The sequence below is a fragment of the Notamacropus eugenii genome, chromosome 2, assembly GCF_028372415.1.
Source record: "Notamacropus eugenii isolate mMacEug1 chromosome 2, mMacEug1.pri_v2, whole genome shotgun sequence".
In the NCBI taxonomy this organism is placed as follows: Eukaryota; Metazoa; Chordata; class Mammalia; order Diprotodontia; family Macropodidae; genus Notamacropus; species Notamacropus eugenii.
The window spans coordinates 85,081,743-85,099,858 of NC_092873.1; the positions used below are offsets into that span (position 1 = coordinate 85,081,743).

General features: G+C 39.4%; 1 protein-coding gene and 1 pseudogene across 1 annotated transcript; both read left to right on the forward strand.

Moving 5' to 3' along the window:
* Positions 1–962: 962 nt before the first annotated feature.
* Positions 963–16,418, forward strand: LOC140522282 (H-2 class I histocompatibility antigen, Q9 alpha chain-like). Its single transcript, XM_072637545.1, has 6 exons — positions 963–1,127; positions 14,870–15,103; positions 15,223–15,486; positions 15,623–15,749; positions 16,031–16,086; positions 16,332–16,418. The coding sequence occupies exons 1-5, from the start codon at positions 1,046–1,048 to the stop codon at positions 16,035–16,037; spliced, it is 714 nt and encodes a 237-aa protein (XP_072493646.1). The 5' UTR covers positions 963–1,045; the 3' UTR covers positions 16,038–16,086; positions 16,332–16,418.
* Positions 7,353–7,699, forward strand: LOC140522295 (glutaredoxin-1 pseudogene; annotated as a pseudogene).
* Positions 16,419–18,116: the final 1,698 nt, after the last annotated feature.

Genomic DNA, 18,116 nt, shown 5'->3' on the forward strand with positions numbered 1-18,116 from the left:
AGCCCTCAGGCCTCTAGGCCTGGCACTAGAGTCAAGTTATAGTGTGTCTGACTGTGGCTGATCGAACCAATAGGTGGCTCAGAATGCTCTCCCACATCTTGGGCACAAATAGTCTATGAGAATATTTGGAATGGATTCTCTTGTTTTTGCATCTGGAGCTTCTTTTGAGCTACTTTCAATTCTAATTTGCTCATAGAGCACAACACTTTCTCTGATGTGGGCTTGCTATGTTGAACGGTTTCATGCTAGTGTCTCCAGTGTCACACAATCATTTCCAAAGTTCTTAAGACAGACCTTGACAGTGTCCTTTTATTGCTTCTTCTGACCACCATGTGAACTCTTGCCCAGTGGGAGATCTCCATAAAATAGTCTTTTTGGCAAGATTAAGATTTTTGTGTTGGAGCAACATCAGAGTTGCACTCTCAGAAGTAGAGTTTGAATGCTTGGCAGTTTAGTTCAAGAAAGGACCTTAGTGTCTGGTATCTTGTTCTGCCAGGAGATGTCAGAATCTTTCTGAGACAATTCAAATGGAAGCAGTTCAATTTCTGACATGGTGCTGGTATATTGTCCCATATAACAATGAGGTCAGCACAACAGCTTCATAGACCTTCGGTGTGTAGACAGTCTAACACCTCTTCTCTCCCACACTTTCCTTCTGAGCCTCCCAAACACTGAGCTGACTCTGGCAATGCCCCTCCTCAACCTCATTACCAATGTGTACATTCCTGGAAAGTACCCTACCAAGAAGAGTGAGCTTATCTATAGCATTCAAAATTTCTCCATTTGCACATTAAACGTAAAAACATGTTGTAGGTACCAAAAGGAACAAGAAACCGGTGCTTTTGTGATGCAGCAGTGGGAAGAGAACCGCCCAGGAAACGAGTTGGAGAGGAGAGTGGGCGGAGCAGCACAGGTCCGGTGCGCTTTAGGAATAGCTCTGCTACAGCTTAGAGCAGTCCATTTTCAATAGCTACATGTGTAGGTAATGTGTAATAAGGGAGAAAAAGCCGGAGTCTGAAGCGAGTTTAGGAGCGAGAGAAAGCCGATGGCCCCTACCTGGCAAGTCCTTTTCTGGTTCCTGATTACCCTGAGAATAGCGATTTTGAATGCCCTGACTATTTCTTCAGGTGAGTTGAGGGAGCTGGAGAGGAGGGGACTTGGAGAACTTTCAGCACCCTGAGTTGGGATGGAATATGGGGATGGACAGATTCCGTGGCTTTGGGGACTTTCTGGGAAAAAAACACCGGGTCCACAATAGGGCCAAGGGAAATGGGGTAGGGAGTTAGACCTAGCTTAAGCCTGTAAAAGAGGAATTCTGCCACCTAAGACAACTGGGGGTTAGTGGAGCTGGTAAAGAAAGGGAATGAAGTCGAGAGGGCAGGTGTGGGACCTGTAGGACTGGACTGGTGGCAGTGTCTGAGATGTATATGCAGTTGAGGAGTTGAAAGGAGGCAGGAAAAGGCTGGAGAAGTCGGCTGTGAAACATGTACAAAACGTATTTTCTAACCCAACTCTAACTCCGGCTCCGAATCCAACATTAACCAACCTCTCCATTACAACTCTAACCCTAACTCCGGCCAATAAGGCAGGCTCTGGAAAGTGCCGCGTATGACAGCTGAACGAGTGACTTCAGACACTTTCAGAGTTCCGTTCTTGGTTGCAAGACGCGCCCTGAGGGGGTGGCAGAGACTGCGACTTGGGCTTCTCGGGCAGGCGCTGCTCCTGTCGGGTCCCGGGGTTGCCGCATGCTCCCAGACTCAGCGCGCATTTCCTGGATTGTGTGTAGGTGATGCCACAGCACGCGCAGCCTCTACCCCTACCCCCTCAGCCTGACAGTTTTGAGTGTGAATCCTGCCTTAACCACTTACCTTGACCACGTCTCTTATAACCTCCTTTTACCTCAGTTTTTTAATCTGTAAAACAGGGGGCTAGATCCCAGGATCATAGATTTAGAACAAGACTTTTAAAGTCATTGAATCCCTGCCCTCCTGATCTACAGATGAGAAAACTGAGCCTCAAGGCTACAAAGCTATTACGAGGTCTGAGATAGGATTCCAACCAAGGTCTTTTGAGCGCTTTACCCACTACACTTTGCTGATAATCTCAAAGCGCTCTGCCAGTCCCAAACCCTATGATCTACGTGCCCCATAAATGCATATTCATCACTAAACCCTCTTCCCCAGTGAGGAAAGGGCTAAGGCATCTTTTCGGGGCGGGGGGGGGGGGCGGGGAGGAGAAGGTGGTGGTGCTGGACAGTTCATCTCTCTCCTCCCGCTAATCCTCCCCTCCCTTAGGACCTCCTCTTCTCTCCGTGCAGCCCCTAAGGTTGCCAAGAGCCGGGATCTCCGACTTTGAGTCTCCTATCCTAGTCCCTTCGCTCTGGATATGGAGAGTCTCCTTTCACTTTTCTTCCTCCTCCGACCCTCGGACCTCCCCCTACCCCCGCGCTCGCTGGTTGGGCAGCTTCCAAGGCTGGAAGAAATTGACCTAATTAAAGTAAGACGCAAAACATTTGAACTTGAATTTGTGTCCCGTTTCCCCCGCCCTCCAAACTGAGATCCTCCCCCTTAAAAATACAACTGTTTGAATAATGAGGTGATCGGCGATACCTGTGGCCCGCCTGCATCCTGCCTGTCGAGAACATTGATTATTGGTGGTAAGAGTGAGGGATTTCGTTGTAGAGTTAGAAGTCATTTATACTGTTGGTCTAGGAAGTGGGCATGTGCTTTGGCATGAATGAGATGGCAGAGAGAAACACTGTAGTCATATTGGGCTAGATTCACTCCTCTTGCTACGGCAGCACAGAAAGGAGCCTGGTAGAAAGTTGCCCAATCTTCCCTCTTCTCAGGGATTTGAGTAGTGTTGTTGGGTTTAGGTCAGGGTGGAGGGGATGCCAATAGTTCCTGCTGTCTGTTGAGATCCAGAGCAACTCTGGCCCACGGTTTTATAGAAATGTTCTCAAACGGTTACTCTAAATTTCTTAACTGATTTTGGAGGACTTAAAATGTTCATTTAAGCTAAGACCATGCCGAATTTTTTTCATGGAATGAGATTTGAATTTTAGGATAAACAGAAGTCTTGTGGAGTTTTTTCTTTTAGTGTTGATAATGTTTAATATAAAATTTTGGAATAATCTCTTTGTTCTCTCTGAAGTAAACTCAGAGAATGCCTCTTCCTATGTCAGCAAAAGCCAGCCAAAGCTGACTCTGCATTCCTTGGAGACCTTTAACCTATGACATATCTTGAATAATTGGACTTTCCTTTGTATCTTATTATCTATAGACACATACTATGTTATGGCATATTAATGATAAGGAAAAAATAGGCATCCTGGGTTTCTATTGAACATTGTTTGCCCTTTCCTGCATCAGTTATCTGTTTGGGGCAGGAAGCCTGCCACTTGCTAGTGGTGGGATTTCCTTCCTTCCTTGTCACCGAGACATATGTTTACCCAGCTTGGAATCCCAACATTTGATTGACATTGCTTTGTTAATTGTCTTGTCTTACTGAATTTATGATTTGCTTAGTTAAGAGAGTTTCCTCCTCATGGCAAAATGTATATAAGCCAGAGGATTTCTGCACTGGGTAGCCAGAACATTTCTGGCTCCATAATGCATTATGTAACTGTTTTCTTTATGGGGAATTGATCAATTAATTAATTAAATCATAAAATGTATGCATTTAGCCATGTTGCCTTTTCTTCAACAAGTTTTCAGGTCAACAGTGTTTTTGTAAAAACTGTGAATTGTGCTTTTAAACCAATCACTGCTTTGTCTCACATTTTTATCAGAGGGAGCTAAGTTGACCTGCAATTTAGCAGTGAGCAGTGGGAACGGCTAGCCACAGCTTCCTCCTGTTTATGATTGTCAGAGCTTTTGGGCTGTGGGAAGAATTCCCTTGCTCTATCTTACATATATTCCAGTACAATATTTGACTCTTCTTAAAAGATGAAGCTTCTTAATTTTAGTAAAACAAAATCAGAAATGATTAACAGCATTGTTCAGAGTAACAATAACAATAGTTATTCCTGTTATTACCTCATCATTCCACTGAAAAGTTTCTTTCCACAGTTAGCAATGAATGATGTCTTAGTTGGCAGGTCCAATGGCCTTTTCTTAATCATGCTTGAATTGTCTTCATCCTTTGACACTGCTGATGACTCTCTCCTTCCTAATACCTCTTCTGCCTAGGTTTTCCTGACAGTACTCTTTCCTGTTTCTCCTCCTACCTGTCAGACCTGCTCCTCTTCAATCTCCCTAGTTGGATCCTCACCCAGGTAGGTGTTCTGAAGGGTTCTGTCCTGGATCTTCTCCTCTTCCTGTACTATGTCACTTGGTGATCTCATCAGCTTCAATAGATTTAATTTCCTTCTCTAGGCTGATCTATCTCAAATCTACCTATTCTGCCCCAACATCTCTGCTGACCTATAATCTCACATCTCCTTTTGCCTTTCAGACATCTCAAACTCAGTATATCCAAAACTGAACTTAGTATCTTTCCCTCCTTAGACTCGAAATCTGTGTATTATCCTTGACAACTTGCCATCTCTCACATCAATTATTCAATCTATTGCCAAACTCTATCAATTTTACCTTTGTAATATATTTTGAATAAGGCCCCTTCTCTCCACTTATACTGCCACCAAGCTGGTATCAGCCCTCATCACTTCATACCTGGACTATTGCAATAGCCTCCTGGTGGGTGAGCCTACCTCAAGTCTCTCCTTATTCCAATCTATCCTCCATCCAGTCACCAAAGTGATTTTCCTAAAATGCAGGTCAGACCATGTTGCTCCCCTCCCCCCCCCAATTGATAAATTCCAGTGGTATCCTGTCACTTACAGGACCAAATACAAAATGCTCCGTTTGGTGTTGAAAGCCCTTCATAACTTAGCCCTGTCCTACATTTGAAGTCCAGTTATACCTTATTCCTTGTCATGTGCTGTTTGAGCCAGTGACACTGATCTCCTTGCTGTTCCAAGAACAAAACATTGGCTGTGGGCATCTCTTGGCTCTGGACATTTTCTCTGGCTGTTCCCAGTGCCTGCAGTGGCTTCAAGTCCCAACTAACATCCCATCTTCTACTGGAAGCCTTTCCCAACCCCTCTTAATTCTAGTGCCTTCCCCTTTTTCATTATTTCCTATTCTGTATATAGGTGTCACACTACACAAAGTACCAGGCCTAGGGTCAGGGAGGACTCATCTTCCTAAATTTAAATTGGCCCCAGACACTTACTAGCTGTGTGACCCTGGACAAGTCACTTAACCCTATTTGCCTCAGTTTCCTCATCTACAAAATGAACTGGAGAAGGAAATGACAAAACATTCCAGTATCTGCCAAGAAAACTCCAAATGGAGTCATAGAATCAGACACAACTGAAAAATGACTGAACAAATCTGTATATAGCTTATTTGTATATATTTGCTTCTTGTCTCCCATTAGACTGTGAGTTCCTTAGAGGCAGGGCCTATCTTTTGCCTCTTTTTGTATCCCTGACCCTTAGCACAGTGCCTGGTACATACTAGGAAGTATTGATCGAGTGAGTAGTGTGGGAGTGGGTAATTTGCTATTGCCTCTCCCTCAGAATTAACTGGAGGAGAGGCTTGGGAAAAAGAAGCAATATTGCCTTCCCACTTCAGGGGGAGTTAATCCTACTCTGATGATATGGGCTCTACATATACATTCATATTAAACCTGTTTTCACATTAGGGGCAGCTAGGTGGCGAAGTGGATAGAGCACCAGTGCAGGAATCAGGAGGACCTGAGTTCAAATCTCACCTCAGACACTTGACACTCACTAGCTGTGTGACCTTAGGCAAGTCACTTAACCCCAATTGCCTCATCCTGGGTCTTCTCCAGTCATCCTGATGAGTATCTGGTCATTGGATTCAGATGTCTCTGGATGAGAAGTGAGGCTGGTGACCTGCGCAGCCCTCACTCACTCAAAACAAAGTCAAGTGCAAGTCATGTCATCATTTCTTTGATGGCATGGTCTTCTTCGGCAACGAAGGATGAACACACACACATTTTCACATTAGTCATATTGTAAAGAAGAATTAAGACCGAAAGGAGAAACCACAGAAAGAAGAAACAAAACAAAACAATAAGCAAAAACGAGCAAATAGTATGCTTTCCTCTGCATTCAGACTCCATAGTTCTTTTTCTGGATGTCTATGGCATTTTTCACATGAATCTTTTGATGCTGTCTTACTTCCTTGCATTGCTGAGAAAGGGCCAAGTCTGTGAATTGTTGTGTTCATCCTTCGTTGCCAAAGAAGACCATACCATCAGAGACATGATGACATGACTTGCACTTGACTTTGTTTAGAGTGAGAGAGGGCTGTGCAGGTCACCAGCCTCACTTCTCCGCCAGAGCCATCTGAATCCAGTGACCAGGTATTCATCAAGATGACTGGAGATGACCCAGGATTCACTGGGAGACCTTGGATCCTTTAGACTAAGGTCTTTGCAGGTACTCACTTAGGGTGAGGCAACGCCCATTCATTGAATAGGCCTTTGATATTTTGGACTTTTTATTCTTCCAGATGAATTTTGTTATTATTTTTCCTAGCTCTATAAAATAATTTTTTTGTAGTTTGATTGGTATGACACTGAATAAGTAAATTAATTTAGGTAGTATTGTCCTTTTTATTATATTAGCTCGGCCTAGCCATGAACAACTGATATTTTTCTAATTATTTAGATCTGACTTTATTTGTGTGAAAAGTGTTTTGTAATTGTTTTCATATAGTTCCTGGATTTGCTTTGGCAGGTAGACCCCCAAATATTTTATAATGTCTACAGTAACTTTAAATGGAATTTCTTTTTCTATCTCTTGCTATTGGACTTTGTTAGTAATAGAAAGAATTGTTGATGATTGATGTTGAGTTATTTTATATCCTGCAACTTTGCTAAATTTGTTTATTGTTTCAAGTAATTTTTTTTACTTGATTCTCTAGGATTCTCTAAGTATGCAAAGAGTGATAGCTTTGTTTCTTCTTTGCCTATGCTGATTCCTTCAATGTCTTTTTCTTTTCTTGTTACTAAAGCTACCATTTCTAGTATCATGTTGAATAACAGTCGTGATAATGGATATCCTTGTTTCACCCACTCCCATAACAATTCTAATGAGATCTATGTCAGTTCCCCATATATTCTGGATAACAGACCCTGGGTTTTGGTCCAATTTCCCCCCCCAAATCAACTAATTCCTTACTTTTCCTCATTGCATTGATTTTGTGCAAAAGTTTTTCAATTTCACAAAACTGAAATTATTCTCTCCTATCCCTTGTTTGCTTAAGAATTCTGGAAACTAGATATTTACTCTGTAGGAGATCACAAAGGTGCTAAAGATGGCTCAGCAGTTTGTGATCAGCATCATCAAAGCTGATAGGGGGCTGGTGTTCATCAAGTCTCCATCAAGACCATCAAGCTGGTCTTCTGCCCTTACTGCAGAAAAACTACAGAGTTTCTCAAGCAACTGTCTATTAAACAGGGGTCCTTGAAATTTGTCTACATAACAGCCCACAGTGTTACAAGTGCTATCCAAGATTGTTATTTGCAACAGCTAACAGAGGCAAGAACTGTGCCTCACCTATTTATTGGTAAGGATTGTATTGGTGGATGCTCAGATGCCATAGCCCTGGAACAGAATGACCAGTTGCTACAAAAACTTTGACAAATTGAAGTGTTACAGTAATTTCCAGAAATTTAGAACATGGAATCTTCTATGATGTTTTGCTGGAACACACAACAATTTTGCCTCTCCTTCAATACCTCCTATCCCGCAAGAACATTTTTTTTTTAAATTTCTAAAATGTTAAATCAGAAAAAGGGTTTTTTTCTTCCCTTCTGGAGATGTTAACTTCTCCTATTATCTTTCACCTTCCCAAATGACCCAGTATCTTAGTATCAGTGTCACCCAGTATCACTAGTATCAGTGCTTGCTAAGGTTAGAACAAAAGCAAAATTTTAAGTTGAAGGATTCTCAATTTCCAAAAAGACCCATAGTTATTGAAACAAGATTGTCAGGATATTAGGCCTTCTCATTTACAAGACTGATCTGCTCCAAACACTCAGTTCATCTGTGAAGCCAGTGGGATAGAGAACATGGCCTCTTAGATTCCTTCTTTCAACCCTAAATCTAGAATCCTATGTAAAGATAGCCTGGGAACACTAGCAGATGAAAAGAAAATGTGAAGACTAGGAGAAAGCACTTTCAAGAATATCCTTCAGCATGTTATTTAAATCTCTGAGGCCTCTTCCAGCTCCCTAACTATAAATCTCTGATTTTAAACTCATTCAATCCCAAATCAAAACCTGGTAAAAGTCTTTAGAAGCTAGAAGATTAAACCAGAATAAAATCAAGCACATCTATGCATTGAGGTTATTTTTATTTAATTATTTTATTTATTTTTATTATAATAAAATAATTATTTTTTATTTAAATATTTTTAATATTGAACTGGCTCCTTCATTTATATGTTTTTTTCCCTGGTTTCTTTGAAATTTCTGACCTTTTTTTCTTCTAAATGAACTTTATTATTATTTTTTCTAACTCAGTAAGATTATTTTTAGTAATTGGGATGGCATTGAATAAAAAGATTATTTAGGTTAAATTGTCATTTTTTTTTGTCTTTACTTACCCATGAACAATAAATATTACTTCAGTTATTTAAACCTGACTTTATTTGTACAAAAAGTGCTTTTTATTTACATTCATGTAGTTCCTATGTCTGTTTAGGCAGGTATACTCATAGGACTAATTTCTTTTTTTTCTTTGAAATATTTTGTTTTGTTTTATTTTTGTGCTCTCATTAATTTCTTTTTTTCTTTAATAGTATTTTATTTTTTTCTCAGTTACATGTAAAGATAGTTTTCAACATTCATTTTTGTAAAATTTTGGGTTCCCTTTCTGTGTCCCTTCCCAAGACAGCAAGCAATCTGATATAGGTTATACATGTGCGTGTTAAAGACATTTCCACATTGGTCATGTTGTGAAAGAAGAATCAGAACACGGAAAATGCAATCCACATTCAGAGAAAGAACTTTGGAGTCTGAATGCAGATGGAAGCATACTATTTGCTCTCTTTTTCATTTGTGGTTTCATTTTGTTTCTTCTTTTTCAGTTCCTCCCATTGGTTCTAATTCTTCTTTACATTATGAATAATGTGAAAATATGCTTATTATGAATGTATATGTAGAGCCTATATTGGGTTGCATGCTGTTTTGGGGAGAGGGGAGGAGAAGGACGGAAATGAAATTTTAAAGTCAAAATTTATTGAAAGTGAATGTTGAAAACTAAAAATTAATTAATTATAACAAAAGAAGAATCAGAATAAAAAGGGAAAACCATGAGAAAGAAAAATGAAAAACAAAAAAAGAGTGAAAGTACTATGCTTCAAGCTGTACTCAGACTCCGTAGTTCTTTTTCTGAATGTGGTTGTCATTTTCCATCATGACTCTTTTGGAATTGTTTTGTATCACTGTATTGCTGAGAATAGTTAATCATCACACAATATTGTTGTTGCTGTGTCCAGTGTTCTCCTGGTTTTGCTCACTTCACTCAGCTTCTGTTCATTTTAAGTCTTTCTAGGTTTTTCTGAAATTAGCCTGCTTATCATTTCTTATAGCACAATAGTATTCCATTATATTCATATACCACAACTTATTCAGCCATTCCCCAACTGATGGGCATCACCTCAATTTCCAATTTTTTTGCCATGGCAAAAAGAGTTCACAGGCCTACTTTCAAAGAACTAACAGTCTCATGAGGAAGGCAACATGCGAACAACTTTGTACAAACAGGACATATATATATATAGTATAAGTTGGGAATAGTCTCAGGAGAAAGATGCTTTATGAAGATTTATTTGAGTGGAGGATGAAACAGAAGAGGGAGAGATTTGGAGCAGGGAGACCAACCTGCAGTCTACTGCATTAGTCCAAGTATTAGGTGATAAAGACATGTACCCAGGGTGGTTGCAGTGTCAGAAGAGAAAAGGGAGTGTATATGAGATATGTTATAAAGATAGAAATGGCAGGACTTAACTATGTATTGGGTATGGGGTGAGAGGGGAGGTAAGAGAGAGTGGGTGAGAGAGTGAAGAGTTGAGAATGACATCTAGTTTGTGAGCTTAGATAACTTAATAAGAGGATGGTAATATTCTGCCCAGTGATAAGGGAATTAGGAAGAGGAGAGAATTTGGGGAAAGGATTGTGAGTTTAGTTTTGGACATTTTGAATTTAAGATGTCTAACAGACAGACATTTAGTTTGAAATATCCAATAGGCATTTGAAGATGTGAACTTGTGTGGTCAGCAGGGAGGCTAAAGCTAGACAAGTAGATCTTAGAATCATCTGCATGTAGGTGATCATTGAAACCTTGGGAAATAATGAAATTACCACGTAAAATAGTATATAGAGAGAAGAGAACAGGGCCCAGGACAGAATATTGGGAGATCCCCTATAATTAGTAGACCTGATGTACATGAAGATCAGGAGAGGAAACAGGAGTGGTCAGAAAGATAGGAAGAGAACCAGGAAAGAGAGTATCAAGGAAAAGATGATCCAATGGTGTCACAAGCTGTAGAGAGGTCACAAAGGATGAGGACTGAGAAAAGATTTTTAGATTTGGCAATTAAGAGATCATTGGTAACTGGAGAAATATCCTTCAATTGAATAATGTGTTCAGAAGCTAGACAGACTGTAGGGAGTTAAGAAGGGAGTGACAGGAAAGAAAGTGGAGACATCTATGAAAGATGGAAGCCAGAATGCAAAGATTTAAAAAAAAAAAAATGAAGCAAAAGACAGAGCTTTAAAGTGTAGGATATAGATGAAGATCCAGTAAAGGAGACAGAAAAAAGTATCAAATGTGTAAGAGAAAATCCAAGAGGAATCAACATTGTGAAAACCCAGAGCTGAGAGAATATTTAGGAGCAGACAATGGTTACTATGTTTTCATGTTCTTAGATTTTAAAAAAAGACTGGGGAGATAGAGAGGCAAATTAAGGGGAAAATGACAAATTGGGAGAGCCGGGGAGGACCTTCATAGTACTTCTGAACAAGGGAAATTAGTGGAAAAACGGAGTCCCCTTGGGATTAGGTTTAGGAAAATTAGGGTTAGGATTAAGAGAACTATCCTCCCACATTTAAAAGAAATAGCATCTCCCACTTATAAGGAATATCCTTCAATGTAGAGGATAGAATCATATGTGGAAAAAAAACTTAGATTGGGTCTTACCTATAGTATGCCCACACATGTAAATGGAGTGCATATCTGTAATAGATTAATTGTCTCGGGCGTATCAGTAATATATAGTTTAAGTGGCTAGTTCTTATGGGGAACTTGCTGTGGTGCTTGAAATCCTCTTAGCTAGTTGACCACTATAGCAAACAAAGCTAAACCCTCTCAGTGTCAGTCTTCATTTTCAGGATCTTTTCTCAAGCCCTCACTTGAGTGACTCAAGTTTGCTTGAAGGATTTCTCTTATTAGATCCATGAGATAATGAAGATTTATAAACTCTTTCTGTCCCATGAAGATTTGCGTCCTCCTCTCCTCTCCATCTTGACTTGTGCTAAGGAAGAGCAATGTTTCCCTTTAAGAGCAAAAATCTCTCCTCTCTCTCTCTCATTAACTCTGGGTAAAATCTGTGACCACTGATTTTCTTTTTTTTAATTATATCAATGAAAATAAATTTGTAAACGAGGGAGTGACAGAAATCAATTGGAGAATGGTTTGTGGGGATGCCCTCTACAGGAAGCTGATAAGGGAAGACAACAGGCTTTTCTTCCTTTAACTCCTCCTTCTCCAAGATTAAGGGAAATTAGTAAGTATATGTTTGGATAGTTAATGGAGGGCCTCTGATTTGCTAGAGATGGAAAAAGAAAAAAGGAAAAAAAAATAGGTGTCAGTGACTCCATGTGTGTGCTCATGATCAGCTCACTCCATAACCAGCTGCTTCCACTTGGCACCATCTTGCAGTTCTCAGTCACCATCATCCATAACAGTAAGCCACAAGAGTCTCAGAAATTGAGATGAAAGGTACCTAGAGACAGGGCATGTCACTCTGATCCCTTAGTCTGTTATTTACTGTTCCATATAGCTTAACAAGTTGGATTTAATCTTCCCAGCATCCTCTCCAAGGTCAACATCATTAGTTCTGTGACCCCTGGATAAAAGTCTACTTGGTTAGTTTCAAGAATCTGATGAGATTCTTAAGGAAAATAAATGGCCTTAATAGTAGGACCCAATCTTACATTTCCTATATATTATTTGAAATTTAAAAACCAGCAAAAAGAGTGACATAGAGCTATCGTCAGACTGCTCTTCTATGTCTGCACAGTTGCAAAGGAATATTGACAAGACTTTAAAGTTTAACCGTATTCAGAGAAATGTGATTTTTTTGAGGTTTTAGGGGTGAGAGAATATGTGGTGAAAGCTTGACAGGAGTTTAGAATACTGTCAACTAATGGTTACAAGGGCTGTATTTCTGTTGCTTTAACATGCATTTACTGCTTTATTTGCCAACTCTTTGCTCCTAAAGTCAGTACAAGCCCGAGGTTAGTTGCTGAGTAGATGCTTTCCTTATGTAATTGGTTTGGTCTGTTGCATTTAGGATCTCATAAATATAACAACAAAAGAAAAAAACAAACCCAAATATAACATCTTGTAGTTTAACATCTAAGGTTTTCCACAGGAAATTTAAATGGAGGATTCTGGTTTTGGTACCAAGATGTTTTCCCTCAAAATTGTGTCAAACTACTTAGTTTTAATATTTCCACATAAAGCTATGCGATGTGTCCAGAAATAATAAAATACTTGCTTGCATTTAGACATACCTATGGTAATACTATAATAAATGGATACATGAATGAAAATCTTTAAATGTTTTATTTGAAAATACAAACATGGTTTTTAAACATTTTAAAACTGATCTATACAGCAAACAAAAATAACTTTTCATCTTCTTGTATATTTTATATGAAAATGTTCCAGTAAACTTGCTGAAGACGTTTATCCCCTCAAAAGTTTACTTGGTTGCCATAGGTACTTCTGACATCCTGAGACTCCTTGGTTCATTAAACTGACATCATGGTGTATTTGTGTATGTGGCCTGTTTTTTACTTTCTTCCCTCTCACCTCCAGTATAGGCTAAAATACAAACTCCAGTAGGGAATAGACTATTCTTCCTTCCTTGCTGTATCATTTCTACAACATAGTACTTTGCACATAGTAGCCTCACAGACCTGGATAAAGCTTGAGCTAATGTGTTGGCACAGTCTGGAAGAGCATTCCCTTTGACTCTTTCCCCTCAAGTTCTGTGTTCCATGCAAGCCTAAGAATATAAATAATTGTTCCTGAAGGCAGAGGAAATGAGAGTGCTCAACTGAATTCACTTAAAGCGTGGTCAGCTTTATTTTGTGCAGCTATCTAAACTATGTAATGGAAGTGGCAATCAGTTTCAAACAATTTGAAAACTTTTGGAGTAATGTGTCAGAGGTGAGAGAATGCCTACTGAACTCGCAATAATCGTCAGGTTTATTAGCCTAGAGATCAATGTAATGGGTGCTTGGGATGGCCACCCAACTAAAATGCCTCACACTTTTTACATCTTTCATATAGATACTCTCTGGGCTTACTTAAATCACTATAAATCAGTAGGAAGTCCAGGTTTCCAGAACAGAACTATCTTGTGGACCTTTCCTAGGTCCTAGAAGTAATAGTAACTTTGTAGTGTTAAGTAGGGGGAATACAATCCTCCCTACTCACCAATGTAGCTCTTAAGCCTACAACAATGTTTATATAAAACTAGCCACTCATAATAATGACACATTTGTATAATAAGTCAAAAGGAATGAAGTCAAGATACCCCAAGATTAAAGCAAGTGCATGAATAATAAAGCATATCACAATTCATACAAAAACTTGGTCACATTCTCACTTTATTGATGTACTCAGTATCTGTGAAGACACACAGAGAAACCTTCCACGGAGACACATGAGTGAGGAAAACCCATGTTTTTGAGATAATTCACAGCTCTAGAATTATAAACTTTGATTTTTTGTTTTGTTTTGTTTTAGAAACAGTCCATTAAAGTTCCCTGATCAACACAACTTTGGTGATGAACTGATGATTTCACCGATAGATCCTTGATGTAATTATGTAACACCTCACTGGGGTGTCTCAGCCAGATTAGTTGATTGGTTGAGCGACTTTCCTGGTTCTCTGCTTCCAAAATATCCCTCTGTTCAGTTGTATTTAATCCTCAAGAACAATTTTATCAATTCTAGATTCACGTTTAGCTGATGCACTTTGGATATCTGTCTTTTTATCTCTCTTATTATTCTGAATTCAGACTGGGTTCTCTCTGAACCTTATGATTAGGAACCAAACATCTCATCTTCCATCTATATTCAGATAAATTACATTTGTCCTTTAATCATAAAACACTTCTGATTTCCATATCTCATCAGGACGATAGCTTTGTCACATTTGAACCATACAGGGGCAAGTAGGTGATGCAGTAGATAGAGAACCAGTCCCGGAGTCAGGAGCACCTGAGTTCAAATCCAGCCTCAGACACTTACTAGCTGTATGACCCTGGGCAAGTCACTTAATCCCAATTGCCTCCAAAAAGAAAAAAAAATGAACCACACAGTCTCAGAAATGCAGCATCAGAGTAACTGTAACTCAGAACTCAGCACTTTGTATAAGCAAGATGAGTAGGGACTGCTTTTCACTTTTATCTATATCCCTTTGTCAGGACTCAACAAGAGCTTGTTGAATGTTAGATGAACACAGTACAGTGACTTGGAGGCTAGAACCAGAGCATATGTTTACTGATGCATTGTTCCTATCTTTCTCAGGATCCCCCAGACTATGGTACAATTTAACTGCAGTCTTCTACCCTGAACTGGAACAATTCTCGTATACAATCCATGGCTACTTCAATAATAGGAAATTCCTGTTCTGTGATGTCAAGAGGGAAAAGGTGGATTTGAAGTCATTAGAGAAAGTAGATATTGAATATCTCATAGAGAAGGAGACGGAGTTGAAAGAAATCCTTTGGATCATTGGTCAAAAAAGTGAGAATAAAGAAAGTGAGTATGAAGTTGTTTTTGTGTGTGTGTTGGGATGGGGGAGCTGTATATTCACTGTGGAACCTAGGTAACAGGAATAAGAAAGTATCGAATACAGTACAGTAACTTGTTGGGGTCAGGATCTCATACTCTCCAGGTCATTCTGGGCTGTGAGCTCCATGTGGACAACTCTACCAGAGGCTTCTGGAACTACATATATGATGGACAAGACTTCCTCAGTTTATCCCTGGAGGACCTGACCTGGACAGGAGCCAGTCCAGAGGCCCAGGAAGTCAAGAAAACTTTTGAGCAAAGCAAGTCCCAACTAACAATCCAGGCCTATCTCCTGGGACACTGTCCTGTTGATCTCAGGAATTACCAGAGGCAGAATCCACAGGAGACAGGTATTGAACACCTGGAGATGGGTGCTTCCACTCACAGCTTCTAAGAGCTTCCCTAACCCTGCTTCTGCTATTGTGTCTGAGCTTGAAGAGTGACACAGGGTAGTATTCTGACTTAAAGTAGCCTCCTTTATTTCAGAAACAGTACTACCTGTCTTGCATCCACCTGATTCTACACCATCTGGGAGCATGTCCGCTGGTACCAACAATAGAGTTTTTACTGGAATTGTTACTATCGTCTCCATCATAATTCTTGTGGTTGTCAGGTATGGGGAAACATTAGATGGGACAGGGAGATACTGCACTGGAGACAGGCAAAGTGCTTTTCTAGACCCTTAGATATGAAACCCTTAGATATGAAACTTCCTTGGTCCTTTTTAGCCCATCTATCTCTTTCCAACTCAGACCTCTCATTTCTAGGTGAAAAATATAAAAGTCCATTGGCCAGTGTTTACTCCTCTAAAAACCATTTACCTCTTCCCCTTGGCCATATTTCCTTAATAAATCAATCCCTTAGATGACCCTCCTCTTATTCTTTCACTCCTAGAATATGAAATCCTCTTAAGAAGGACTCAGACAATTACGGATTTTTCATTACTTTCGGTAAGTTATCATAGCGCCTTGGTGGGGTAATTGGTGGAAGAGAAGGCAAGGAACAATTCATTTTTGAGGGCTAGGACCAGTATACTCTATTACAGAACTCTTCCAATTACTATTGGACAAGGGTATGTGCACAAGAGAGTACAGACAGTCAATGAGTTGGACAAGAGATGGAAATCATCTTGGGTGGCTCTGGTAAAAACCAAAGCTCTTTTTCTGACCACTCCCCTTTTCTCCTTTCCCCCCAGATTCTTAAGAAATTAAAGACCTTCTACCTGCCAAAACAAACCCAGAGACTATATGAACACAATTACAAAACACATTTCACACAAATGAAGTCAGATCTAAGTAATTGGAAAAACATCAGCTCCTTGTGGTTAGGCCAAGCTAATATAATAAAAATGACAATTCTACCTAAATTAATTTACTTATTCAGTGCCATACCAATCAAACTACCAGAAAATTATTTTCTAGAACTAGAAAAAATAATATCAAAATTCATCTGAAAGAACAAAAGATCCAGAATATCAAGGGAATTGATGAAAAGAAATGCTAGGGAAGGTGGCCTAGCCCTGCCAGATTTCAAATTGTATTATGAAGCAGCAATCATCAAAACTACTTGGTACTGGCTAAGAAATAGAGGGGTAGACCAGTGGAATAAGTTAGGTACTCAAGACACAGTAGCAAATGAATATAGCAGTCTACTGTTTGATAAACCCAAGGACCCCCGCTTCTGAGATAAGATCTCACTGTTTGACAAAAACTGCTGGGAAAACTAGATAACAGTGTGGCAGAAACTGGGGATAGACCAATGCCAGACACCATAAATAAAGTCCAAATAGATACATGATCTAGGTATAAAGGCTGATGCTATAAACAAATTAGGGTAGCAAGGAATAGTGTATTTTTCAGATTTATGGAGAATGGAGAAATTTATGACCAAAGAAGATATAGAGAACAGTATGAAGTGCAAAATGGATAATTTTGATTACATGAAATTGAAAAGTTTTTGCACAGATAAACCCAATGCAACCAACATTAGGAGGGAAGCAGAAAACTGGGAAAGAATTTTTGCAACTAGTGTCTGTGGTAAAGGCCTCATTTCTAAAATATATAGAGAACTGAGTCAAATGTACAAGAATGCAAGTCATTCCCCAATTGATAAATGGTCAAAGGACATGAAAAGGTAGTTTTCAGAGGAAGAAATTGAAGCTATCTATAGTCATATGAAAAAATGCTCTAAATCACTATTGATTAGAGAGATACAAATCAAAACAACTCTGAGGTACCACATCACACCCATCAGATTGGCAAACATGACAGAACAGGAAAATGATAAATGCTGGAGAAGATGTGGGAGAGTTGGAACGCTAATTCATTGTTGGCGGAGCTGTGAACTCATCTAACCATTCTGGAGAGCAATGTGGAACTATGCCCAAAGGGCTACAAAAATGTGCATACCCTTTGACCCAGCAATATTGCTTATAGGACTGCATCCCCAAGAGATCATAAAAATGGGAAAGGGTCTCACATGTACAAAACTATTTATAGCAGCACTCTTTGTAGTTGCCAAAAACTGGAAATCAAGGGGATGCCCAACAGTTGGGGAATGGCTGAATAAGTTGTGGTATGTGAATGTAATGGAGTATTATTGTGCCATAAGAAATGATGAACAAGAAGACTTCAGAGAAGCCTGGAAGGACTTATAAGATCTGATGCTGAGCGAAAGGAACAGAACCAGGAGAACTTTGTGCACAGCAATGACCACAGTGTGCGAGAGTTTTTTCTGGTAGATGTGGAACTTCGTATTAATGCAAGAACTTAAAAAAAATAATAATAATAATTCCCAACGGCTTTCTAAGGCAAAACACCTTCCACATTCAGAGAAAGAACTATGGAATTCATTTGCAGAATGTAGCAGATCTTATTTGTATGTGTGTGTGTGTGTGTGTGTGTGTGTGTGTGTGTGTATTATGTTTTGATTTGTTATAAATTTCTTCTATTTATTTTAGTTAGTCTATACAGCATTACTA